This window comes from Phocoena phocoena, chromosome 13, assembly GCF_963924675.1.
Source record: "Phocoena phocoena chromosome 13, mPhoPho1.1, whole genome shotgun sequence".
In the NCBI taxonomy this organism is placed as follows: Eukaryota; Metazoa; Chordata; class Mammalia; order Artiodactyla; family Phocoenidae; genus Phocoena; species Phocoena phocoena.
The window spans coordinates 84229874-84256356 of NC_089231.1; the positions used below are offsets into that span (position 1 = coordinate 84229874).

A 26483-nucleotide genomic window follows, 5' to 3' on the forward strand; every position below is an offset into this window, starting at 1 on the left:
GAACACTGGAAGTCAAACTCTAAAATCTAGTTTGTTTTTTTTTCCTTCTCAAATTGCTGAGAGTAATGGAATTAAAAAAAAAATCTCTATGGGAATAAAGAACAGCCTATGCAGTAGTACAGCACTCAGCTGAGTATCAGAGAGGGGAGAAGTATGTCCCTTATGGACTTTGTTTCACTTCCTGTAGCGGTGACCTCTGATACAGTTACTCTGTTTTGGATTAAGGCAATGACATAAATTATAACTATACTTTTAAGTAAATGTCTTCAGCTAGCTTACAAATAAGGGACAGGGAAGTTATGCTCCTTATCTATCAGAGCTGAGTTACGTGTCTGAGTTACCTTGGGGCCTTGGCACCCAGATCTGAGTTCCCATGCCCTGCAAACTTGTTTGGAAACACGACTTGAGAATTAAAGTGTCACTTTCAGTGAGACACACTTGGTTTCATATCTCTTTGTAGTTTGAACCCACTTACGAAGAATTCCCTCCCTTGGAGAACGATTCTTTGTTGGACTACAGCTGTATGCAGAGGCTGGGAGCAAAACTGGGGTAAGTGACAACTGGCGGGTCGAGCTTTACACTGTCCTTCGTGTCAGTGGGAGACGAGCTGTGTTGAGTGGAAGCACGGCCACCATCTGAAAGCCTGTGGTGGAATGAAAGAAAGTGAATATTTGTTTAAGAAAACACTGTACTCCTGTATTTGTTGAGTTGAATCACTCAGCTGTATTGACTTTTTAGCTAAATACGATGGGAATTTCTTCTTTCGGTATAATGAGGTGGAAAGAAGGAATTTATGCCAGTTTTGCCATTCTTTGTTACTCCATAGCCTAAAATAATTGGTCATTGAAGCGTCAAGTCCTGTTTCGTTTGGTGGAAACATAGGGGCTAAACTGAGTTGGTTAATTTATTAATCGTATTTTAAGGGTGTCTTTCTACTGTTCACTCTCTCTGTTTACTTGAACTAATGGTAACTTATTTCCTCATGTGATTTGTGATTTCTTTTGATTATGAACTGTTCCTCTATTCCTTATGTGTAGGAATTCAGTGATGTTTAGTTTGAGGCTGTATTCTTTCAGAGAGAACTTATTTTTATGTATGTCAGGTACTTGGGAGCACTCTACCTACCTGGAATCATTTTACGTTAATTTCCCAGCTTGAGTTTCTTTGTTTTTCTGTTTGTTTTCTCTCTGCCTGATGCATCCTAACATGTGGTTGTAAGTCCTCAAGTGACACTCTTCCCCTTCTCTCCAAAACCAAAGCCGAAATAAACAAGTTTGCTTGTAGGCTCCTTTGCAAGGTGGATTTTTTTCTAGTCCACCCATTCACTTAAGGTGTAGCCCTTTGTTGGGGGGCAAGAGTCCCAACTTTGTGGGGATTGGGGGTTCAGTTCCATCTCTTCACCTGATATCGACCCAGAGCCCATCTCCTGTCTCCCTTGCTGGCATTGAAACCCAAGGCCTTAAGATACTGGGTCAGTATAATACATCAGGGCACAGCTACGAGGTCCTGTTTTATTTTTGGAGTCCAAGAATTTCTTGAAATTATGGGCTCAGGTCTACATCGAAGAGGACGTTTCAAAAATATTTTATGCAGCATTTCAGATATTTTGCAGTTGGAGGGCTTTGAGGATATCGCCAGCACTTGGGCAGGCGTGAAGGGCTTCGCCGCCCTCTTCATGCGGTTTGGTAATCCTCATTGCGCTTACTGGACCACAGCCTTTGGTGTCTCACAGATTTGTGTCTGGCCTCATTAACCAAGGGAAAGCTGAAGCATTCGGGAAAACGCTGTGGCGAGCCTGCAGAGGGCACAGCATCGTGACGCACGCAGAGCTGGAGGGGCCCCTGGAAGACCCTGAAACGGTGAGTGGGCACCCCTTCCCCGTTTAGCAGTGGCGGACTTCGTGCTGAAGCTGGAGGCACAGCGCAGAGCAGAGCACTTCAGTGAGCTGTCCACCACGTGCCTTGGCATCCTTGGATGCGTTTGGGGGGTAGTTCTTAACATGGAGGACTCTCTCCCACACCGCCATAGTATGCCTGGGATGTTGACGTGGATACGTCGCCACCCTCCCAGCCTCAGATCCTGTTTGGGTTTCACCAGCCGTCCCAACACTGTCTGTTTTTTTCTTTTTTGGCATTTATTTATTCATTTATTTATTTGCGGCTGCGCAGCACGCGGGATCCTAGTTCCCCGACCAGGAATGGAACCCGGGCCCCCTGCAGTGGAAGCTCGGAGTCCTAACCACCGGACCGCCAGGGAATTCCCACAATACTGTCTTTTATAGCAAAGGATCTAGTTTAGAATCAGGCCTTAGACTTAATTGTCATGTCTCTTTGGTCTCCTTCATTCTGGGATAATTTCTCAGTCTTACCTTGACCTTCGTGACCTGGACCTTTAAAAATTATTACAGACCAGTGGTTTTTATTTTGGTAGAATGCCGCTCTGTTTGGGTTTGTCTGATGTTTTCTCATGATTAGATTCAAGTTATGTGTCTTGGGCAGGAAGTGATGCTGCTTCCCATCAGGGGTGCACAATTCCTTTGTCCCATTACTAGTCATGTTCACTTTGATCACTTGCTCAAGGTAGCGACTCTTAAGCTTCTCCACTGTGAATTTATTACTCCATTTCCTTTGTATTTAGTACATGTTTTGGGGGAGGTGCTTTGAAACTCTGTAAGTACTCAATTTCTCGTCAGATTTTCAGTGCATTAATTTATTTCCTGTTTTATTCAATGAGTTATACTCTGTTACTGTAATTATTTTGATATTCACATGCTCTAGATTTGGCCATTGGAGCCCATTTAGCTGGCTTTTATCTTCTTTTTACATGTTCCCATCATTTTTTGAATGCTTCTTTGCTTTCCTGCATAACAAGATGTCCCGATTCATCTTGTAATTTCCCTCACGCAGTTCTGGAATCAGCCATTTCTCCAAGGAACCTGGTTCTCTTTAGTGGAGAGCGGTAATTAGAAGCCAGGATGCGGTCTCCGGGTGTGCCCGTGGGGACTGAGGTGTCGCTGTTCCCAGCTCTGTCAGTGGACAGCTCTAGGACGCACACACGCACACGGCTCACACACACTCACAGCTTTATTTCTGTACCTGTGTGTATATATGAAAACTGTGAGTTTACATCCAGTTCCAGTCCAACACCACAGGGTTCATTCTAAGTTGTTCTCTTTCTGTGTTTGTAACTCCTTTCTTCAGTGGTGGGAAACTTGGCTCCCATTATTGTTAATGTACTGATTTGATCAGTCCCCTTGTGTGTGACCAGTCTGCCCATTGATTTCCCATCTCTGCTGCCCTGCTCCTCTCTCTGCATGGAGCTCCGAGTTCCCCAGCCCCCAGCCCGGGTTGTCCCCTAGTGTGGACTGCAGGGCCTCCTCACTTTGCTTGGGCTCTGACTTTGCCCTGGGCCACTGTTGCCCTCCCCCCCGCCCCCAGGTCCATCCCCGAGTGCACATCTAAGGCTTCAGGAATGAATTATTCTGGAAGGGAAGCAGGGCAGCCAAAGCCATCATTACCTTTTAAAATAGCTGTGATTTTTTTTTTTTTTAAAGACTTCACCATAAAAATAACTATTATATATTGGTCTAAGTGAGGATGAACTGATCTACTAAGGGTAGGAAAGGAACTTGGGGATTCTCAATTTTGAGAAAAGTGTTCGTGTTTTCTTTCCTAGATCTGCCTCAGGATTTTTGGCTATAAGATTAATAGTTTTGACACCTAAAGGAGTTTGGCTGTGAAATAATTTTCATAAGGTTCAGCCTAAGTAAACCACACACGTTGGAAAATCTAATCAGTCAAGCTGTTCGTTAACCATACACCTGTAATATTTTTTGTGGCTCCTGAAACTGCCAGTAGCAATATGTTGACTATCCTTCACCTGTGACCATTACGACCTCTCTATGTAAAGGTGAAGATTAAAACTGTTCTGAAGTAGCATTTACATGTTCTTTGAGTTTTTTCTTTAATTAAAAGAACATATCCATCATTCTCATGCAGAGCATTTACTCTGTAAAAAAAATTTTTTTTCTATACAGTGTCTAAGCTCTTTTGTGCTGAGTTTTTACCGGATTTGTTAAAGGGCATTAAATGTCTGTGAAGAAATATGGAGACATGGTTAGAGATATATATTTTTTTTTTAAAAATTCTTTACTTTTTTTTCACTTCTAATTTTTTTGTTGAAGTATAATTGGCAGATTTTCTCTTGAAACTACAACTCCTCCCTCCCCCATGATTACAAAGGAAATGCGTGCTCGTTGTTAGAAAATTGGGAACAATATAGAAAACATGAAGAAGAAAATCAGTCACCTGTAATCCTCCTGCTTAGAGAGAGTCGCTATTTATGTTTCAGTGTGCGTTCTGTTAGTCCTTGTTCTGGGGAGGATATGAGATTTGATTTGGTAACTTTTACTCAGGTTCGAGGATTTATTTATAGTGTCATGTTTAATACCTTTTGGGTCGACCCCTTGAAGTCCTTACAGACCCCAGAGCGTATCTCTAGCCATTTTCCCCTTTGTCAGTATCGTTTCTAGATGCTGACCAGTCTCTCTGTCAGAGCTGGGCTCAGGCAGTTTCATGTGGTTTTATGATTTGTATTTTTTATGTTGCATACATCCGTGTTCCATATGATGTCTTAGGTGGTTGTATTCCCTGGCACAGTACTATTTTTAAAATTGTTAAGGAATCTTCAAATTCAGATGCACTATAAATACCATTTCTTTCTTCCCCCTGGGTATTTTCTTTCTTTCTTTTTTTTTTTTAAACACTTTTTAGACATGAATATCCTAGTTTATTAGGTAAGAATTTCACAAACATTACTTTTTTTTTTTTTAATTTTAATTTTTGGCTGCTTTGGGTCTTCGTTACTGCGCACGGGCTTTCTCTAGTTGCGGCGAGCAGGGGCTCCTCTCCGTTGCGATGCACGGGTTCCTCATTGCGGTGGCTTCTCTTGTTGTGGAGCACAGGCTGTAGGCACGCAGGCTTCAGTAGTTGTGGCACATGGGCTCAGTAGTTGTGGCACATGGGCTCTAGAGCGTGGGCTTAGTAGTTGTGGTGCACGGGCTTAGTTGCTCCGCGACATGTGGGATCTTCCCAAACCAGGGCTCGAACCCATGTCCCCTGCATTGGCAGGCGGATTCTTAACCACTGTGCCACCAGGGAAGTCCCCCCTGTGTAGTTTCTTCAATAGTTTATTTTGAAATAATTTCAGTTTACAGAAAAGTTGCCAGAAGAGAACAAAGTCTTCTGTCTCTTCACCCAGATTTCCCAATTATTAACATTTTGCCACATATACTCCACTCACTCTTTCTGCATATCTATCCCCATTTTCATTAGGCTCCTTCCAGACCTTCTGCGAGGAAGCCGTGGACATGTGTGTGTTGCCCCCTCATAACGACGCTATTTTATATAACCACCGTACAACCCTCAAAATGAGAAAAATCAACACAGATGCAACACTTGGTCCAATATAAACATGCCACTCAAATTCCTCACAGTTTGCATTGTTTCCTTTCTGGTCCACTGCCCTGCCTGGGACTGTGCTTTGCATTCGGGGCAGGCGTCACATTCTGCAGGATGACCCTCCCTTGGGGTCCATTCTGTGCTTCCTCTTGACCAGGCTCGGATCACACGTTGCTGGTGGGAGCACCACGGAGTCAATTATCTGGTCCTCTCAGCACCTCCCGCCAGGGGGCACGTAATATCGGCCTGGTCATGTTGGTGTCGTCCAGGTTTCTCCACCTTCATGTCACCATCTTGCTCTATTTAATTGATCAGTAGCTGGTGAGGAGGTGTTCCTAGGTTACTGGGGGCTTGTTCCTCAGCAGACCTCTGCCCACCAGCCTCAGCCTCCACGATGACTCTCTTGAACCCATCACCTCTGTTGCGGTTGCCAGGTGGTTACTCTGTTCCCATCCTTCCTTCTGTACTTACTAGTTACCGTCCTGCAGGAGGCCGTGCTTTCCCTGCCCTCTCAGTCACTCGCTCATTCATCCACGGACTTAGGCATTCCTATTTATTTAATGACTTGTAATCTGTTACGATCCTTTTTATTATTTATTTAAAATTATTTATTTATTTTTGGCCATGCTGGGTCTTCGCTGCTGTGCGCGGGCTTTCCTCTAGTTGCAGCGAGTGGGGGATGCTCTCCGTTGTGGTGCACGGGCTTCTCATTGCAGTGGCTTCTCTTGTTGCAGAGCACGGGCTCTAGGCACGTGGGCTTCAGTGGCTGTGGCACGTGGGCTCGGTAGTTGTGGCTCACGGGCTCTAGAGCGCAGGCTCAGTAGTTGTGGCGCACGGGCTTAGTGGCTCTGCGGCATGTGGGGTCCTCCCGGACCAGGGCTCGAACCCGTGTCCCCTGCATTGGCAGGCGGATGCTTAACCACTGCGCCACCAGGGAAGTCCCAGTCCTTTTTACTTTGATGCCCAAATTGTCCCTGATTTGGCCACTGGGAGTCCCTTCGTGCATGTTCCCCTGGCCTTTGGCGCGTCTGCGGCATTCACTGAGCAGCCCCTTCCTTCCTGGCACCACGGGATGGTCCCTGCCTCTGTCTGGAGTCAGCCATTCCTTCAAGGGCCGCTGGTTCCTTTTAGTAGAGGATGGAATTTAGAAACAAGGATCTGGGTGTTTGAGTTCTCATCATGTACTGGAGTGTCATTGCTTCTGGGCCCTTTCAGCAGTCAAAACACGGGCACACACACACACACACACACACACACACACACACACACACACGCACGCACAGAGCTGTATCCGCTTCTGCAGCCACCTGTGCACATTTATTATAAAACCGTTTGCTCAGACTCTAACCTACGATTCTGGACGTCTCTTCTTCGGTGTTTTGCACTCTCTTCTGACAGCGAGAAATCTGGCCTCCCTCATCCTCAGTGCGGTTCATGGACTGTGCGATTCGCTTGCTTATCCCACGTAACCAGCCTCCCAGACACCTCAGCCATCTCCTCCGCCCGCCACCTCCCTGGCCTCCCCTTCCCGGCCGCCCTGCATCCCTCCCTTCGGGACCCAAGTGCCTCTGCTCTGCCTGAAGCTCCCCAACCTGTTCCCCATCCCCTCCGCCCCAGAGCTCAATTCTTGGATTGCTTCTCTCCTCTGTGCCCTTAGGGATCCCGTGTAACTTCATGGCTTTAAATACCATCCCTCGAATGTATACATCTGGCTTGGACATCTCCCCTGAATACCAGACTTCTATTTAACTGGCTCCTCCATACCTTTGAAGTTTCTGGAAGACCTTTCCATGTGACACCTAAAACTGAACTGCCCATCTTCCCCCCCAGACCTGCCCGTCCAGGCTGGCCTGTCTCAGTAAGCGCCAGCTCAGCTCTTCTCCGCCCAGCATCCAGAATGATCCCTGTAAAACCAGCCGGAGCGTCTCACCACCACACCCCCGTCCCGCCTCAAAGCCCTCCTGTGGCTTCCTCTTCACGGCGTCCCATCTTGTCACCCCGTGGCCATTCCTCTTCAGCCAGGCTGGCCTGCTCGCTTCCCCTCATCTTGCCTCTGCACGAGCTTTTCCTCGGGCTCAGAAGGCTCTTCCCCAGGATCCACGTGGCTCGCTGCCTCACCCCCTTCACTCCTCTAGGCCCAGATGTCCCCTTCTCAGGGAGGCCTTCCCTCCTCGCCTGATTTAAAAGCTCAACCCCCAGCCTCTTTGTCCCTGTCGCCCCTCCCAGCTTTATTGTCTTTATCGCCCTCCTCTCCATTTGGCATATTATGAACTTTCCTAGTGTCCCTTGCTGCTAACTTGATATAAGCTTCCCTCCCCTCCCTTCCCTCCCAGGTCAGGGATTTTTGTCTGTTTTGTTCACTGCTGTATTCCTAGCACTGGGAACCAGTGCCTGGCAAATTGGCCAAAAACCTATTCAGTTCTATTTGTAGAATATTTGTAAATACAGTCAGTTCTCATTATTTGTAGTAGTTAACATTGTACAGTCTCCGTGAGAACTGAACCCTTGCTCTTAGGGGAAGCACAGGGTTAGGTTCCTGTGAGTCTCTGGTCATAACGTTCTTGTCAGCCAATCACTACATAACCTTGTTTTATTTAAAGACACCTTATTTAATATATACTGTTGATTCATTAACATTGAACTCACTGCCAACCGCACCATCACGCCTGTCTGAACAAAGCTTACGGGACACACGTAAGTGCATGTCACAGCCTTCATGTGCTCGGAAACACTAGACAGCTCTGAGGACCATTTTGAACAGTGAAATCACCAAAAAAAGCACAAAACTGTGAAAAACTTGGCACTAAATAGATCACAAAAAGGACACTTGTTTGTAGTATGAGCTGAAATAAGAAGGCAGAGGGTCACGTCGTTTGACCTCAGCAGGAATATGCACACTGGGTGACTCACAATTTTTGTCGCTCTGCATGTCCACAAGTGAATAAATGCTTGAGTATTGATTTGGGGGTTATGAATGACTTCTGGGGTGAATTTGCAGTTATGGAATCTGCAGATAATGAGGATGGACAGTGCTTAGTGTTTGTTGAACGAATGAATGAATGAACTCACTCTGACAGAGTGCGAGCTGCCAGAGTTTTCAAAGTTCTAGACAGAGAAGTAACAGTTATCTTTATTCTTTGTAGGGAGAAGTCATAAAATGGTATGTGTTTTTGATATCCTTTTGGGGAGAGCAGATTGGCCACAAGGTTAAGAAGATATGTGACTGGTAAGAAAAAGAAACCTTTTATTTCATTTATTTCTTTATCCTCAGTAACCTCTAGTTTTCTTAAAATATATCTCTGAAGAGAAATACAGTGGTTACAAAGGCTGCTGAGTTTTGTTACATGATTTCTTTGCTGTAATACCATGTTTTAAAACATTTAATTTGTCATCTCTCTTGCCAGTGTAATACTTAAAATAATTTAAAAATAGACACCATGTTAAGAACATTCCCAGATTTGATTTTTTTCCCTTAGGAATGAAGGCTGGGGAAGGAATCCAGTTTTAATATTTGGTGCCTTTCTGTTGCTTTTAGCTACGCGTAGGCTTATCTGTCCTCATGGAGCGTATGGCTCATCCTTCCCCAGCCCTCTGCAGTTACCTTCTTTGCAGCCTGGGGAAGGGGGCCTGGCAGGTGGTGGAGAGTGTGGGCTCGGAGAGGCCTGCCTGCCAGACGAGATGGTACACGTAAAAGGCTCCCGTACCGCGTAAGCCTTCGGTAAACGTGGAGCAGTATCACAGCAAGAATCGGTCTGTGGCTTAGTCTTGTCACCAGTGGGAAAACACGCAAAACCACATGAAAACTCAAAAGAATGGCCTTTTTTTTTTTTTTTATAAATCTATTTTATTTATTTATTTATTTGACTGCGTTGGGTCTTCGTTTCTGTGCGAGGGCTTTCTCTAGTTGTGGCGAGCGGGGGCCACTCTTCATCGCGGTGTGTGGGCCTCTCACTGTCGCGGCCTCTCCTGTTGCGGAGCGCAGGCTCCAGATGCACAAGCTCAGTAGTTGTGGCTCACGGGCCCAGTTGCTCCACGGCATGTGGGATCTTCCCAGACCAGGGCTCGAACCCGTGTCCCCTGCATTGGCAGGCAGATTCTCAACCACTGCGCCACCAGGGAAGCCCAAGAATGGCCTTTTGTTTTCTTATACTTGGGGAACTTTTAGCTGGCCTTTCTTCTTGCTGGGGTAAGTAAGGGTGGGGTTCGGTTATTTCCTTCGGATTCAGTGTTCACCAGAGTTTGATACTCAGTCACTGGTGTTATGGAAAGTAACTTTAGGTGATACGTGGACTAGCCTATTCTTACTTAATAGGTATATATTTACTTTTTATGTAGATTAGAAAAACTATAGCCAGCACACAAATCTGTGACTTCACAGATATCATTGCTTAGGGTAAGGCTGGAGTAAGAACTTAATTTTAGTAGCCAGAGCTTAAAGAGGAGCATAAAGCATGGCATTAAAACACTAAGGCAGCATGGGAGTCGCAGCAGCTGAGGGGGTGTAGCTGCATCTGGGGGGGCATGGCTCTGCCTCCCTGCGTCCTGGTGTCACACGTGGGTGGCCCCAGAGGATGTTTACTGAAGCCCATGTCAGAGGCGATTGCTAGGCATCCAGAGTTTTCTCCTCCCCCGATTTCCTCTTTTTTTGTAAAAGGTAATTATTGTTGTATGTTCTTTGTCTTTGATTTATATTTTACACTTGTTTAATGATTTCCAGCCCAAGGGTGGTGGTGAATTTCAGAAAGTTGGAATTGGGAATGAGCTTTTGGGAATCATCGAGGGTAGGAATGGAATGTGGAGCCACGACAGAGTTCACTAAATCTGTGGAATTCTGTAGAAAATTTGTTGAGCGTCCGTGTGCAAGGCCTTACCGTGGCTGGGTGCCTGTGTCTGCACCTTTTTGTCCCAGAGGGCTGCTTGTATTCTGGTTTGGGAGGAAATACGCCCAGGCGGTAGACTGAATTTAGCTCTAGTTTTTGACCTAGCTTCTTGCAGTTCTGACAGCTGCGGCACTGTGTTGAACCCTGTCTTCTAGTTACCATTGCCACGTTTACCCCTACCCGAATACCGCCGAGGAGCGGAGAGAGATTCAGGAGGGCCTGAACACCCGGATTCAAGATCTGTATACTGTGAGTAAACCAGAAACTTGCCTCCTTATCCAAGGGTTTGTAAAACATTTACAAATCCATTTACTTTCTTTTTTAATGTGGAAAATTTTGGTTGTGGACAAATCAAGGTGTTTTAGGGAGTTTGGAATGGCACCTCCCTCCTCTTCGTGGGAGTTTTATTTTAGCAGGCTGTTAGAAACCTAGATGGTTTCTAAATGATGGGGCTTTAAAGAATAGTCTGGTCATCTTTAATCTGTCAGAGTTTAATTCTTTTTTTTTTTTGGCGGGTACGCGGGCCTCTCACTGTTGTGGCCTCTCCCGTTGTGGAGCACAGGCTCCAGACGCGCAGGCTCAGTGGCCATGGCTCACGGGCCCAGCCGCTCCACGGCATGTGGGATCTTCCCAGACCAGGGCACGAACCCGTGTCCCCTGTATCAGCAGGCGGACTCTCAACCACTGCGCCACCAGGGAAGTCCCGGAGTGTAATTCTTGGTCAGAGAGGACAAGCGAGCCCCATTTACAGTGCTGGCTGTAATTTTACCTGCACTATTTCAATTCCCATTTCTCCTTAGGTCAGCGAGGGCTCTTGGTAACAAGAAGCGGACTCTGACCCACTTGAGTGAAAGGGGATTTCTTGGCAGGATGGGATGGGATGGGAGTTGGTGGCTCATGGGTTTTGACAGGGAGCTGGGCCGAGGCTGGGAGTGGGTAAGACCCAGGCCCCCAGCTCTCTGGACCCAGCCAGGCCATCATGCCGCCACAGGGACCACGACTTCTAACCATTTCCTGTGCCCTGGGGTCCTTTCTGGAAAGGCAGCTCCAGGGCCTGGAGGAGAAGGACGGAACTTCCTTAACTGTCCCCAGAGAGGCAGGTGCCTGGAATTCACCCCCCTACCCATCACTGAGGAGAAAGTCCCTCAGAGGAGGTCAGGTGCCCAGTGGACACTCTGCTGAAAGTCAATGTTTGTCCTCACCCAGGTGCTTCACAAAACCGAGGATTACTTAAGGCAAGTGCTCTGTAAAGCCGCCGAGTCAGTCTACAGCCGCGTCATCCAGGTGAAGAAGATGAAAGCCATTTACCACATGCTGAACATGTGCAGCTTCGACGTGACCAACAAGTGCCTCATCGCCGAGGTCTGGTGTCCCGAGGCCGATCTGCATGAGCTGCGCCTTGCTCTGGAGGAGGGCTCGGTGAGGCGGCCCTCCCCTCCCTGCCAGCCCTTCCCCGCAGGAGATAAGATAGAGGAGGGGAGGACACCGTGTTGACTCTTTTGAACTGAAATTATGGAGAGTTGGTCCCTCGAGGCTCTGTGTGCACGTGCATGTTTTTAATTGATGTATGGTTGATTTACAGTGTTTTTTTAATTGATGTGTGGTTGATTTACAGTGTTTTTTTAATTGATGTGTGGTTGATTTACAGTGTTTTTTTAATTGATGTGTGGTTGATTTACAGTGTTTTTTAATTGATGTGTGGTTGATTTACAGTGTTTTTTTAATTGATGTGTGGTTGATTTACAGTGTTTTTTTAATTGATGTATGGTTGATTTACAGTGTTTTTTTAATTGATGTGTGGTTGATTAACAGTGTTTTTTAATTGATGTGTGGTTGATTTACAGTGTTTTTTTAATTGATGTGTGGTTGATTTACAGTGTTTTTTTAATTGATGTGTGGTTGATTTACAGTGTTTTTTTAATTGATGTGTGGTTGATTTACAGTGTTTTTTAATTGATGTGTGGTTGATTTACAGTGTTTTTTTAATTGATGTGTGGTTGATTTACAGTGTTTTTTTAATTGATGTGTGGTTGATTTACAGTGTTTTTTAATTGATGTGTGGTTGATTTACAGTGTTTTTTAATTGATGTGTGGTTGATTTACAGTGTTTTTTTAATTGATGTGTGGTTGATTTACAGTGTTTTTTAATTGATGTGTGGTTGATTTACAGTGTTTTTTTAATTGATGTGTGGTTGATTTACAGTGTTTTTTAATTGATATGTGGTTGATTTACAGTGTTTTTTTAATTGATGTGTGGTTGATTTACAGTGTTTTTTTAATTGATGTGTGGTTGATTTACAGTGTTTCAGGCATGCAGCAAAGTGATTTGCACAGGCGTTTTTAATTTGCTCTTTAGAGTAAGGAATTCAGTCTCATGGTTTAAAAGTCAAAAAAAAAAATTAAAAAATATAAAAGACCCAGTGAAGTGTCTTCCTCCTATCCAGAGCCTCATATGCCCAGTTCCTCTGCTCAGGGACAACCCTTGTTTTACTTCTCTTATGTCTTTGAGTTTCTTAATCATAGATAAGCAGATAGGAATATATAAAGGGAGAGAATTCCCTTCCTTCACAAAAGATTGTGCGCTATTCATACTGTTCTTTTCTCATAAGAAAACTTCCCTGTTTTTTAATAGCTATTTAATATCCTGCTGAATGGATGTACCGTGGCTTATTGAACCAGTTCCCTGGTCATTTAGGTGGTTTCTAACTTTATGAATACCAGTGCAGTGACTAGCACTTGACCTTTGACGGTTCAGACATGCACAAACCTATCTCCGGGTAAATGCCCAGCATGGAATTGCTGGATCAGTTTTGGCAAATATTGCCAGTTGTTGCATTTCTCTTATTTTGAGTGAGGCTGAATATCTTTTTGTACGTTTAAGAAGAGCCTTTGAACTTCCACTTTTTTGGTGAATGCTGTGTTCATATGCTTTGCCCATTTTCTGCTGGGTTGTTGGCCTTTTTCTTATTAATTCCCTTGGCTCGTTGTCTGTGATACGAGAACAGATATTCTCCCCAATTTGTCCCTTGTCTTTTGGTGTTTCTTTCTGTTTGTTTGCTTTGGTCGTGCAGAAGTTTTTTGTTAAATATAGTTGAACCCATCCACCTCTGCTCTTACAGCCTCTGAACTTTGAATAATAGCTTCTTTCCACTCCTGGGCTATGGGGTCAGTCTCCCACGTTCCTGTGAGGGTTTTTTCTGTATCAAAACTTAGTTCTGGAGAGATAAATTAGGAGGTTGGGACTGACATATACACACTACTATATATAAAATAGACAACCAACAAGGACCTACTGTTTAGCACAGGGAACTCTACTTAATACTATGTAATAACCTATGTGGGAAAAGAATCTGAAAAAAAGTAGATGGATGTGTATAACTGAATCACTTTGCTGTACACCTGAAACTAACACAACATTGTAAATCAACTTTACTCCAATATAAGATAAAAAAAAAAAATCTTAGTTCTTTACTGGAAATAGCAGGTTTACAAACTTCAAGTGGCAGTTAAGGAAACAAGTTTTCATAGGAGATTTTGGTTTATCACCTTGTCTCATTACATAATTCTGTTACGGCACAAACGTAAAACACGCAGTGCTGAGAAAGAAGGAAATACATAAATTAGTTATTTTGGAGCATGGGACATCTATTTTATTTATATATTTTAAAGCTCTAGATGATTCTTATTTATTGAGGTAACATCAGTTTTGAGGCACATGACTAATACTCTTGTTGTGTGTGTGAGTATATATAAGTAGTCCCAGGATCGCCAACATACAACTGGAACTTAGTGGTTTAGCTCCTAAAAATGTTCAAGAGGAATTTAGAGGCAGCTACAGTATTACCTCATAAAACTGAAAAACGGGCAAGAATAAACCAAAATGTCAGTACGGCAAAATTTTGTGTTTTTCTTGGCATACCTGTCCCTGCCTGCTTCCCACCACTCAGCCTTGCTAGGTTCTTCCTTCTTCAAGACCACGTCCCCCAGGAGCCTTCCTCATTTCCTCCTGTCACTTCTGCTGTACTTGAACCTCCAGCGGGGTGGTCAGTACTTCCCCACGTGCTCAGGGCCTTTCCGTGGCAGCCAACGAAGATTTGTTGAAAGAGCTCTTGGGTGGTAATTTTTTCTTTCTCTGTCTCTTTTCATGTGAAAGAGAGAGAGCGGTGCTTCGATCCCCTCATTCATGAACACAATCCCAACAAAAGAAACACCCCCGACTCTCATCCGCACCAACAAATTCACCGAGGGGTTTCAGAACATCGTGGATGCCTACGGGGTTGGGAGCTACCGAGAAGTGAACCCAGGTTGGAAGCCTGAATTTGCCAGTCTTTGTGTCTTATACATTTTATTCATCACGCTGCTTTTTTTCCCTATAAGAATATAATAGATATTTGGAAAAATAGGCCCACTATTACTGTTTTGTTATCTTATTTAGTATAAAGTGTTAATTTTAACCTGTCAGTTCTCTCCTGAGAATTTGGGAGAAAGTCAAGATCATTATACAGTATGTGGTCATGTTTGAATTAACTAGAATTTTCTGCCTTTGCTGCGAATCAGAAATCGCTTGCTTTTCCCGCAGCTCTCTTTACCATCATCACTTTCCCCTTTTTATTTGCCGTGATGTTTGGAGACCTTGGACATGGCTTTGTGATGTTCTTATTTGCCCTCCTGTTGGTGTTAAATGAAGATCATCCCAGACTAAGTCAGTCACAAGAGGTAAAAACATAAACACTCGGGCTCATTGTATCTGTTTGGGCAGTATTAGTAGTGATTCTCTTCTGTTTAACTAGAAAAAGAGACATTTAAAGATGTTCAGGGACTTCCCTGGTGGCGTAGTGGTTGGGGGTCCGCCTGCCGATGCAGGGGACGCGGGTTCGTGCCCCGGTCCGGGAAGATCCCACATGCCGCGGAGCGGCTGGGCCCATGAGCCATGTCTGCTGAGCCTGTGCGTCCGGAGCCTGTGCTCCGCAACGGGAGAGGCCACGGCAGTGAGAGGCCCGCGTACCGCAGAAGAAAACTGTTCAGTTTTGGGCCATAACCGTAACCTACCTGAGACATGGTTTTGGGGGCGGGTGGGCCTTCACCCCTGTGTGATGGGGGCGTCTGTGCCGTGAGCTTGCTTTTGAGCAGCCCTGAGAGGAGCGGTTAAGAAAGTGCCCAAACCCGGTCGGTCACGCTGGCTCGTTCTCCCGGTGGCCCCGCTTTGCGCCCCACAGATTGTGCGCATGTTTTTCAACGGCCGCTACATCCTCCTGCTGATGGGGCTGTTCTCAGTGTACACGGGCCTCATCTACAACGACTGCTTCTCCAAGTCGGTCAACCTCTTCGGCTCCGGGTGGAACGTGTCTGCCATGTACAGCTCCGGTCACAGCGCAGCGGAGCAGAGGAAGGTGATGCTCTGGAAGTGAGTGTCCTGCTGCCAGACAGTGTCTTAGGTGGAGGGAGTTTCTCCGAGTCTCCTTCCCCCTCCGCAGGAGGCCCTCACCCTGCTTTTTGTTACAGTGACAGCGTCGTCAGGCACAACAGGGTTTTGCAGTTGGATCCCAGCGTTCCCGGAGTGTTCCGAGGCCCTTATCCTCTTGGCATCGATCCCGTGAGTGTCCCCCCCTCCCCATTATCTCGGGTTCCTCGGTGCTGCCACCTAATTTTTTAATTAAAATTAAAAAAAATTTTTGGCCATGCCGCGCGGCTCGTGGGATCTTAGTTCCCTGACCAGGGATCGAACCTGTGCCCTCAGCAGTGGAAGCGCGGAGTCCTAACCACTGGACCTCCAGGAAATTCCCAGTGCCACCTCGCTTTAACTGTCACAGAGGTTTCTCAGACTGCTCAGCACGGTTCAGGTGGTCGTACGCGAGGGGGTGGTACTCTGGGGGTTTCTGCCTGGACGCCAGAGGCTCACTGTGTGTTCTGAGTCAGGCTGCTGTACAGAAGAAGCTGACGGTCAGTGCCCAAATACAAGACCACGGGGAGCTGGGGCTATGGTCTGTCCTACTTCCTGACCTGTTTTACTCTAGTGAGAAGTGGCACTTCCGGAGCCATGTAATGTGCACTGTTTCTTCGATTTCTTCTTTGTACAGGCGAACTGTTTTTTTACCCTTTGATGTAGAAAGAAATAGTATGGAATTTTAGAGTGGAAAGGGAACTTAGGCTTATCATGGTGCTTATTGAGGTGGTTGTTTGAAAGGGAAAAAGTGTGGGGAGAAGGAAAGTGAAGCTGGGGCTCCAGGGCCGGGGTTGCCCCTGTCCTGCCCCCAGCATGGCTCACCAGGCTGCTGCTTATGAGGCCCAGGTAGCATTTCCCTAGACCCAGGGGTCTTCACGAGGAACCTCAGCCTTAAAAGCAAAGCTTAGAAACTACCTCGAAATTTGTTTGGAGTGATGCGATACAGTAGTGGAAAAAACTGTGACAAAAGTCTAGCATTCCCTAATCTGAGCTCTCCAAGGTAGCTCTCTCCTAAATGTACATTCTCATCTCTAAACATAATTGGTATAATTTAATGTTGTGAATATAATTGGAAACTTGAAAAAACCTGACAACAGTCTCCTTAAGGAACAGCACTTTTCTCCTGAGGCAGTTGAAGGAAGTAAAAGTTTTCTTTTTGCTTTGTCTTTAGATTTGGAACTTGGCCACAAATCGTCTCACTTTTCTGAACTCTTTCAAAATGAAAATGTCTGTGATTTTAGGAATTATTCACATGACTTTTGGAGTCATTCTGGGAATATTTAACCACTTGTAAGTACAGATTATTTTTTAACCAGTATTTATAAGCCAAGTATTTGTTATTTCTTAAACTTTGCTTCTTGATGGTAGACTACATGGATCTTAAAGGCAGCCAGCATAGTGGTTTGTTGTATTAATATGATTCTGTTTTTTATTTATTTTTATTTTTAAGAATTTTTGGCTGCGTTGGGTCTTTGCTGCTGTACGCGGGCTCTCTCTAGTTGCGGCGGGTGGGGGCTACTCTTCGTTGCGGTGTGCTGGCTTCTCATTGTGGTGGCTTCTCTCGTTGCGCAGCGTGGGCTCTAGGCGATGTGGGCTTCAGTAGTTGCAGCACGCGGGCTTAGTGGTTGTGGCTTGTGGGCCCTAGAGCACGCGGGCTTCAGTAGTTGCGGCGCATGGGCTTAGTAGTTGTGACTTGGGCTCTAGAGCACAGGCTCAGTAGTTGTGGTGCACAGGTTTAGTTGCTCCGTGGCATGTGAGATTTTCCCGGACCAGGGCTTGAAGCCGTGTCCCCTGCATTGGCAGGCGGATTCTTAACCACTGAGCCACCAGAGAAGTTCTATGATTCTGTTTTTTTTTTTTTAAATTAATTAATTTATTTTTGACTGCATTGGGTCTTCGTTGCTGCATGCGGGCTTTCTCTAGTTGTGGCGAGTGGGGGCTACTCTTCGTTGTGGTGCGCGGGCTTCTCATTGTGGTGGCTTCTCTTGTTGCAGAGCACAGGCTCTAGGCACGTGGGCTTCAGTAGTTGTGATATGTAGGCTCAGTAGTTGTGGCTTGTGGGCTCTAGAGCGCAGGCTCAGTAGTTGTGGTGCACGGGCTTAGCTGCTCCGTGGCCTGTGGGATCCTCCCAGACAAGGGTTTGAACCCGTGTCCCCTGAATTGGCAGGCAGATTCTTAACCACTGCGCCACCAGGGGGCCCCAATTCTGTTTTGATGATAAGGTTTTTGTCAGCTTCATTGATTCAGCAAATATTTGTTGAGCACATAGAAGGTGCCTGGCACTATTCTAGGCACCAGGGATTGAACAGTGAGGAGGACAGAAAAAAGTTTTCACCCGCATGGAGTTTACTTTCAAGTGAGGGAGACATGCAACATGTACATTTGTATTTATTTCCAGAGGTGATTTTTGTCATATCGTTTTTTCATTTTCTAAATCAGAAAACTTTTGTTTGTTTCTTAGAGCTGGTATATTAGGGGAAAGAAATTATGTCTTTTTTCTCTAGCTGGATCTGACAGTGAAACACTAATCATCTCTACTGTCCTCACATCTCTTTTCTTTGTGGTTACATCTGAATTGTAAGACAGATGACGTTATGCTGAGATAGACTTTGTCACAGAGAATTTAAGATTAATTTACTCTTTCCTTTTTCTCTTAGTCCAATGTTGTTCATGGGTTGATCGATTCCTTTGGTTTTTTTTCCCTAGACATTTCAGGAAGAAGTTCAACATTTACCTGGTCTCCATCCCGGAACTTCTCTTCATGCTCTGCATCTTTGGCTACCTTGTCTTTATGATCGTCTATAAGTGGCTGGTTTATTCAGCAGAAACCTCCAGAGTCGCTCCTAGCATTCTGATTGAATTTATTAATATGTTTTTATTCCCGGCTAGTGACACAGGTGGTCTTTACCCAGGACAGGTAAGCAGTTGTGTCTTCCACTGTGAAGAACTCAAAGGAAGTCCTCCTGATAGCCTTTTTGTTTTCATCAGTAGAATGATTAAAGGTGCTTTCCACAGGCCTCCCAGGCCCAGAGGGGCTTTCTGCTCCTCTGTGTGTTATCACAAGAGGGTGCCATCCTGCTCTGAGAGCTGTCTCGGGGGCCCTGGTCAGACTGTGTATTCCAAACTCGCTGCCCCTCAGTAGCTGTGAAAACTGGTGGGAAGAGAATGTATTACTGGAGGGTTCCTGAGGGCTGTCCATCCATCCATTTTTCCAGTTTCTTTAAAATCAACCCCCGACTAAGCCAGGTCCTCAGAGATCTGGCACTTGGACCACAGCACACTGGCCCTCTCCAAAAATGGCTTTTCTATAACTGTGCATTTGTGTGATGCCATGCACGTCAGCTGTGAGTTTAGGAAACGAAAGGAAAAGACACCCTGGCGAATGTAATTTAGCTTGCGTTTACTTTATGTTCCTTGTTAATCAATAAAGAGACATTTTACTTGGTTTCCACTAGTTTAAGTACACCAATGATATTGTTAGCACATCTTCACGTTTTAACTGGCTTCCTCCCCTTTTGCACCGACAGGAGCACGTCCAGAGGCTGCTTCTGGTTATCACAGCGTTGTCTGTCCCTGTGCTCTTCTTGGGAAAGCCACTCTTCTTGTTGTGGCTTCACCGTGGGCGCAGTTGCTTTGGGGTCAGCAGGGTAAGTGTGGGTTTGGCTGCATGTTTGTAAATGATGAGCAAAGTCTGTTTTTAGTTGTGAAAGGTTTTGTAAAGAAAACTCCTTCCAAGGGGTCCCAGACTCTGATTTAAAAGCCAAAGCTTCCTTTATCGAGAACTTTTGCGTTGCCTGTTCTGCAGAAGCGTGGTGCAAAGAGCCTGCCATGTCTGGGCACGGGAGACAGGTCCTCTGGTAATGAACCACAAACCTATCAGTAGATGGAACTGAATCCCTCAGTACTGCTTGTCATTAAGCATTTTTGTTCCTTATTCTTGCCTCTTGATTTTTCAAGGTTTTTTTGTTGAATTTAAATAACATAACTAAAGGAAATGTGGAAAATATAGAAAATAATGCCTACTATTTCTCCTACTCAGTTATAACCAGTGTTAACCATTTGTTGAGTTTCTTTCCAGACTGTTTTCTTGTGTGTCTAGTTTCTCATTTTATTTTATTTTTTATAAATTGTGGTAAAAGATACATGACATAAATTTTGCATCTTAGCCGTTTTCAGGTGCGCATTCAGTGGCATCACGTGCACTCACGTTGTGCAGCCATCCCCACCATCCGCCCCCAGAACTTTTCCGTCTTCCCGAGCTGAGACTCTTTACTCATTAATATTAACTCCCCATTTCCCCTCGACCCAGCCCCTGGCACCCACCCTTCTACTTTCTGTCTCTATGGAGTTGACTGCTTTAGGTACCTTATATAAGTGGAATCATATAATGTTTCTGCTTTTATGACTGGCTGATTTCACTTAGCCTAATGTCCTCAAGATTCCTCCATGTTGTAGCTTGTGTCAGATTTTCCTTCCTTTTTAAGGCTGAATAATATTCCATCATATGGATAGACCACATTTTGCTTATCAGTTCATCCATGAATGGGCACTTGGGTTGTTTTCACCTTTCAGCTGCTGTGAATAATGCTCCTGAGAACATGGGTGTATAAATATCTGTTGGAGTCCTTGCTTTCAGTTCTTTTGGGGATATACCTAGAAATGGTAATTCTTTGTTTAATTTTTTGGGAACCACCAAACGTTCCACAGTGGCTGTGCCATTTTATGTTCCCACCAGCAATGCACAAGAGTTCCAGTTCCTCCATACCCTAATCAACACTTATTTATTTTCTTTTTTTGTTTGTTTGTTTACAATAGCCATCCTAGTGGGTATGATATGCTTATTTTCTTTAAAGGACTTTTTTCTTTATTCCTAAAGAGCTGAATTTTTAAAAGAATCGAAGGGGTGCTAACTTTGATTTTGTCACAACCTTGTGATTTTTTTTTTTTTTTGCGGTACACAGGCCTCTCACTGTTGTGGCCTCTCCTGTTGCGGAGCACAGGCTCCGGACGCACAGGCTCAGCAGCCATGGCTCACGGGCCCAGCCGCTCCGTGGCATGTGGGATCTTCCCGGACTGGGGCACGAACCCGTGTCCCCTGCATCGGCAGGCGGACTCTCAACCACTGCGCCACCAGGGAAGCCCCACAACCTTGTGATTTTAAAGGCACTGACTCTGTATTCTTTGGGTTGTCTTTTTAGAGTGGTTACACACTTGTAAGGAAAGATAGCGAGGAAGAAGTTTCTTTGCTGGGAAGCCAAGACATAGAAGAGGGAAACAACCAAATGGAAGATGGTTGTAGAGAAGTGACGTGTGAAGAGGTAACCTTTTCAGTTACTGTTGGTGATGTTAGGTAAGGAGCCAGGCTCGCACAGAGATGATCGTCATTATGAGAGTGATAAGAATCATCTTAGAAAACAAAGTTCAAACAAAACAACCGTTACGCCAAGGTTTCCACATGCTGTTCTGGTCATACAATTGGCATCATAATATAATGATTCTGGGTTAACATTTTGTGAGTTTCAGTCTTACAGTGGGATTTATAGTGTTAACATTACAAGTTGTGATGCTGAGTGACTTAAGGTGCCATGAACATTGCTTTGAGAAGACTCTCGTCTTCATTAGAACTTGCCCATAGTTGTAAGAAAGAGACCCAATTCACACTGGCTTCAAGGGGAATCTGCTGGCCCACATCAGGATGGGGCAGAGTGGGCCCCTGGAGGGTGGGGCTTTGGATCTCCAATCCCAGCAAGTCTGAGTTAGTTTTTCTTTGCAAGTTTGCTTCATACTCTGAAGCCAATTGGCCCCTTGGTGTTGGAACCGTGGCCACAGTGAGCACTGGGTTTATTTTCTTCAATCAGAGAAAAGTGCACTTCCCTGCTTGTTACCATGAGGAAAAATCCCAGGGAAGTGCTTTGATTGGCCTGGCTGGGGTCACTTGCCATCCCTAGACCAGTGACTGCTGCAGTAGTCTGCATGGGCTGCCACGACCACAGACTCGGGGGCTTTGGCTACAGAAATGTATTTCCCACGGTTCTGGAGGCTGGAAGTCCAAGGTCAAGATGTTGGCCAGGTTGGTTTCTCCTGGGGCCTCTCTCCCAAGCTTGTGGACAGCCACTTTATCGCTGTGTCCCCACATGGCCTTTTCACTGTGCGTGCCTCTTTGGTGTCTCTTCCTCTTCTTATAAGGACACCAGTCCTATTGGGACATAAGCCCCACCCTTATGACTTCATTTAACCTTACTTATCTCCTTAAAGGCCCCATATCCAAACACAGTCACATTGGGGATTAGGGCTTCAACAGACAAATTTTGGGGGGAACACAATTCAGCCCATAACAACTGTGTGATACAGGGTTAGATGGCAGAAGAAGCAGTTCCTCCCAAAGAAGGGAAGCACAGTCCTGGCAGACAGAACAGAGCACGTCTGTTACTGTGGTCTGCTTTATTTTCTTGGAAACTTTTTTGGCTGTCCGATGAGGACGAAACAGAATTTCTTAGTCAACCTTTTGTAATTATTATGTAATTTAGTGTTTTAATTTGGGACAATTAATAATTAAGTTTTTAAGATCATAAAGAAACAGAAAGCGGAGCTGGAAAGAATGTGGGAGCCATCTTGCCCAGTGTTCTGCAGCCTTTTCACTATCAGGGACTCTTTTATAATTTCCCCTTGTCAGACTTGTATTAAGATGCTCTTATCTATTAAACACACACACGCGTTCACAGTCTCCTAATCTTGTGGTTGGTAGATGTCTGTTTCTCATTACACGTTTTGTAATTACTAAGAGTACCTCAAGAACCTCGTTGGGCTGCCTGAGGGCCGTGGGCATTGTGCCATCACAGTTCTGGTCCAGCCACACTCGCCTTACGTGCAGGACTGTGGCCTGGGAACAAGGGGGCGGGAGCTCTGTGGGTCGGGGAGCTGGTTAGTGGCGGAGTTGTGAGCAGAGCTCTGTTCCTCACACGCCAGCACATCCTCACCAGTATTCCAGAAGCCAGTCCTTTCACTGTAATCCTGAAAGTGGAGCAGACTTGTAGCTTGTGGAAGTAAGCATGTCACGGGTGGAGTCTAACACATGTTGTGTCATCTCTCTCAGTTTAATTTTGGAGAAATATTAATGACCCAAGTAATTCATTCCATCGAGTACTGTCTGGGATGCATCTCCAACACTGCTTCGTACCTGAGGCTCTGGGCACTCAGTTTGGCTCACGCACGTAAGTTTTGCTTAGACCTGTAGCTCCCAAACTCTGTGTCGAGACACCCCGCAGCGCCTCGGTTAACTCATGGGGGCACCATGGGACATTGAAAAATTTTGATGGAAAGGGCACTATTTTTCAGATACTGTGTGAACAGGGACTGTTAAGTTGTTTGGACTTGACTACTTACTGCACTGGTCTCCTGGGTATTTCTTTTGGCCTCAGGGTGCTGTGAAAAAAATCACTGGGACACACGAGGGGCTTCAAGGACCGAGAAGGCTTGGGAACGTCTGGCGTAGGCATTTCGCTCCCTCTGCTCTGACCATTATTGTTTTTGTTATTACTATTATTGTATTCAATGCTGCCTTACCAAGTGTGAATGTCTAGTTATGTCAAGCAAGTTCTAAAACAATGCTGATTAATAGTTTTGATGCGTGGATTTCAGCTACCTGCGTTTAGTTAAGTCTCAGCAGTCCCCCAAGAACATGGTTGAAATTTCAGTTACCACAGTAAAAATTGTGTGTATGGGTGCGAAGTGCAGGCTTCACTGCTGGCCCTTCAGCCCGCAAGCCGCTATGTAAATAGCACGACGCGCATCACCATCGGGGACCAGCCGCATCACTTCTCGGAGTCCGTTGCGGTTGGACCCTGTGCACCTGCTGCTCAGTTCGTGCGCAGACAGCAAGGCGCATGGTGGCGCTGGCTCCTTGCGGGCCGGTGGTAAACCCACATGGCGTTTAAAAGCGGATCGCTGAACCGAGGGAATTGGCCAACAGAGATGAAACAGTGCAGCAGAGGAGCAGACAGTGACACGCTGGGCGGGAAATGCAGGTGGAATGTAACTGGAAGTTTAGGAGAAAGAGCTGACACGGGAGTGGTGACACTGGTGCCGTTCGGGAGGCGAAATCTGCAGCCGGAGGCACTTGGCGATGTGCAGAAAGAAGATGCAGGTGTCCCAGAAGTGGTGCCACAGGAACTCTAGGAGGTATTTCAGGACGTTGAAGGTGCAAAGCATACTGTGTTAGAAGCTGATCCAAACTCAGAAAAGAGTCGGACAGCCAAGTAGGATGCCAAGCATTAGAGAAGAGGCTCACTCCGTGTCAAGGTGCCCAGCAAGCCCAAGTCACATGAGAAGAAGGCTGTTCAAACCACCCTTGATAAGTTCTTACCAAAACCCCCAGCAATTGAATGCTCAATGTTTCTAATGTTTTAAGAACAGATTTACTCTTTTTTTTTCATTTCTCTGTGCATTTATAGCCAACAGTAAGAGTTTTTTTAAAGTTTTGACAAAAATTTTGAAAGGTCCCAGAACAATTGTAATTTTTCCCATTGACCATTAAGGATGCTTTGGACGGTCATTGCTCTGCTCCTGCATTACTGTGCAAAGACTGTACTTGGGAAAACTACCAGATGATAGGGGTTTTTTTGGTTGTTGTTACATTGATATTTTTGTAAGCATAGCCGCAAGTCTAGAACTTGCTGGCGGGAGGGGGTCCATCATCTTCATATTACAGAGGAGGAGACTGAAGCCCAGTGAGGGTTGATGCTGGCGCAGGGTCACCCACCTGGCCAGTCAGTAGCCGAGTCAGGACTGACGCCCAGCTTCCCGCTGCCTGGCCCAGTGCTGCGTTGGGACAGAGCCAGCCGGACCCCTATTTGGGTCAGGATCTCTCACTGGCAGGCAGGCAGGGCTCTGATTTCTCTGGAATGTCAAGTCTTCCTCCGTGTTTGAGATGATCAAGTTGCTGGTTAACTTTTACGTGGGAAGCCGATTACGTCTGTCTTATATGGGTGTGTATTTATTTTAGGGATAACAATTCAAAATTGTTTCAGAAGGAAACCCAGTCTAACTAGCTAATTGAAGTGACTCACTGAAGGTGAACAGAAGTTAACTTTGCAAAATGCTTGCCTTGCAGAGCTATCTGACGTGCTGTGGGCCATGCTGATGCGGGTCGGCCTCCGCGTAGACACGACCTACGGGGTCTTGCTGCTTCTCCCGGTCATCGCTCTCTTTGCGGTTTTGACCATTTTCATCCTTTTGATCATGGAAGGGCTTTCTGCATTTCTTCACGCCATCCGCCTCCACTGGTGAGTTTGGAATTTAGCTTTGGAACTGTTACTTAACAAAAATCTAACACCCTACTCCCCCAGTACGTACATATATGTGTAACAGTTCCAGTGATATGTATACTTATACATATATTATTTAGGCTACTTCTCCCCTTCCCGGGATTGGGATCTGTATTCCGATCCCCTGAGTTAAAATTGTATTTTGTTTCTGAGCTTTTGTCGCCGACACATAAAAGCAAGTTTACGCTTGCTGAATAATTTTGTGTATTTCATACTTTCGATTCACTTTGGGTCCGACAGGTTGCTTTATCTTATTGTAAACCATATTTCTTAATGTTTTACAGTGTATATCAGATTACTTGTCTGTGTATCCAGTTACTGGGGTGAGAGAGGTTCCTAGTGCTCATGTGTATGTCCATAGGGTGGGAGGTGACGTGAGGTGTCAGCATTTTCTTCATGAGAAAGCCAGCAAAGGGCCGGCGTGTGTGTGTATTTTATCTAAGCAAAAGTATTTGTGCCAAGAGCATGTATGCAATGAAGCAACTTCAGAAGCACAGGAACTTTTTTCTTTTTTATCTTATAAATGTTGTTTTAAGGAATGTAGCAAGTGTTATTCAGAATCTTTCATTAATACATGGTTTTGTTTTGTTTTGTTTTGTTTTTTTAGGGTAGAATTTCAGAACAAATTCTACGTTGGTGCAGGCACCAAATTTGTTCCTTTCTCACTCAGATTACTTTCTTCGAAGTTTAGTGACGACATGGCATGATCATATTGCCGTATCCAACAAGCTTTCAGATTTAAGGAGAATTATCATGTTGTAGAATTTCCTTATGTTAAATTGATGATAGGAAAAATTCCATCTTCATTAACTGCCTTATGAGATAGCCAAATGATTCTGTAAGATATACCTCTTCCTCATATGTTAAATAATTTTGTAAAGTTTCTCAATTTCAGATATATAAATTTCTTTCAGTTTTTATGATGAGCAAATATAAGTTAATGCCAAAAGTTATGTTAAAGTTATTTTTAAAAATATAGGCTTGGGGAAGAGAAGCCAATTTTGAATGGCTAATTGAAAATGGTCTTAAATACTTGATTCCTTTTCAACTTATTTAAAAAAAAACTAGAGTTATTCTGTCACCTGAAGTTGTCAGTTAATATTTTCCAACAGCTGAAGTTAAGTAGTTTTTAAAAAAATTCAATGATGGTTAATCAAAAGATTCACATTTATTTTGCTTGGTTAAAAGTATGCAAACTTTTTTTATCGTATGCTATCTAGAATTACCAGTAGAATTGTTTCTACGATTTTGTCTTGTTTTAATAATTGGAGAAAATGGGATAAAATAACATACAACAAATGGTTATCCCACTTGTATATTTTTTTAAAGACTCTTATCTTGTTATCCTTACATAAAACCAATTATGATAATTGTATGT

The 26483-nt window shown here is 44.9% G+C and overlaps 1 protein-coding gene across 1 annotated transcript in view; it reads left to right on the top strand.

The window, feature by feature from the left end:
* Nucleotides 1-25812, top strand: part of ATP6V0A2 (ATPase H+ transporting V0 subunit a2) — a 36086-nt gene extending 10274 nt beyond the window's left edge. The window contains exons 5-20 of the mRNA XM_065889275.1: nucleotides 461-549; nucleotides 1733-1859; nucleotides 8603-8685; nucleotides 10495-10588; nucleotides 11546-11758; nucleotides 14493-14643; nucleotides 14919-15055; nucleotides 15556-15743; nucleotides 15842-15932; nucleotides 16954-17072; nucleotides 18489-18699; nucleotides 19310-19429; nucleotides 20981-21100; nucleotides 22876-22993; nucleotides 24892-25063; nucleotides 25713-25812. Of these exons, the coding sequence (XP_065745347.1) occupies nucleotides 461-549; nucleotides 1733-1859; nucleotides 8603-8685; nucleotides 10495-10588; nucleotides 11546-11758; nucleotides 14493-14643; nucleotides 14919-15055; nucleotides 15556-15743; nucleotides 15842-15932; nucleotides 16954-17072; nucleotides 18489-18699; nucleotides 19310-19429; nucleotides 20981-21100; nucleotides 22876-22993; nucleotides 24892-25063; nucleotides 25713-25812 (2133 nt within the window). The remainder of the gene's footprint in view (nucleotides 1-460; nucleotides 550-1732; nucleotides 1860-8602; nucleotides 8686-10494; nucleotides 10589-11545; nucleotides 11759-14492; nucleotides 14644-14918; nucleotides 15056-15555; nucleotides 15744-15841; nucleotides 15933-16953; nucleotides 17073-18488; nucleotides 18700-19309; nucleotides 19430-20980; nucleotides 21101-22875; nucleotides 22994-24891; nucleotides 25064-25712) is intronic.
* Nucleotides 25813-26483: the final 671 nt, after the last annotated feature.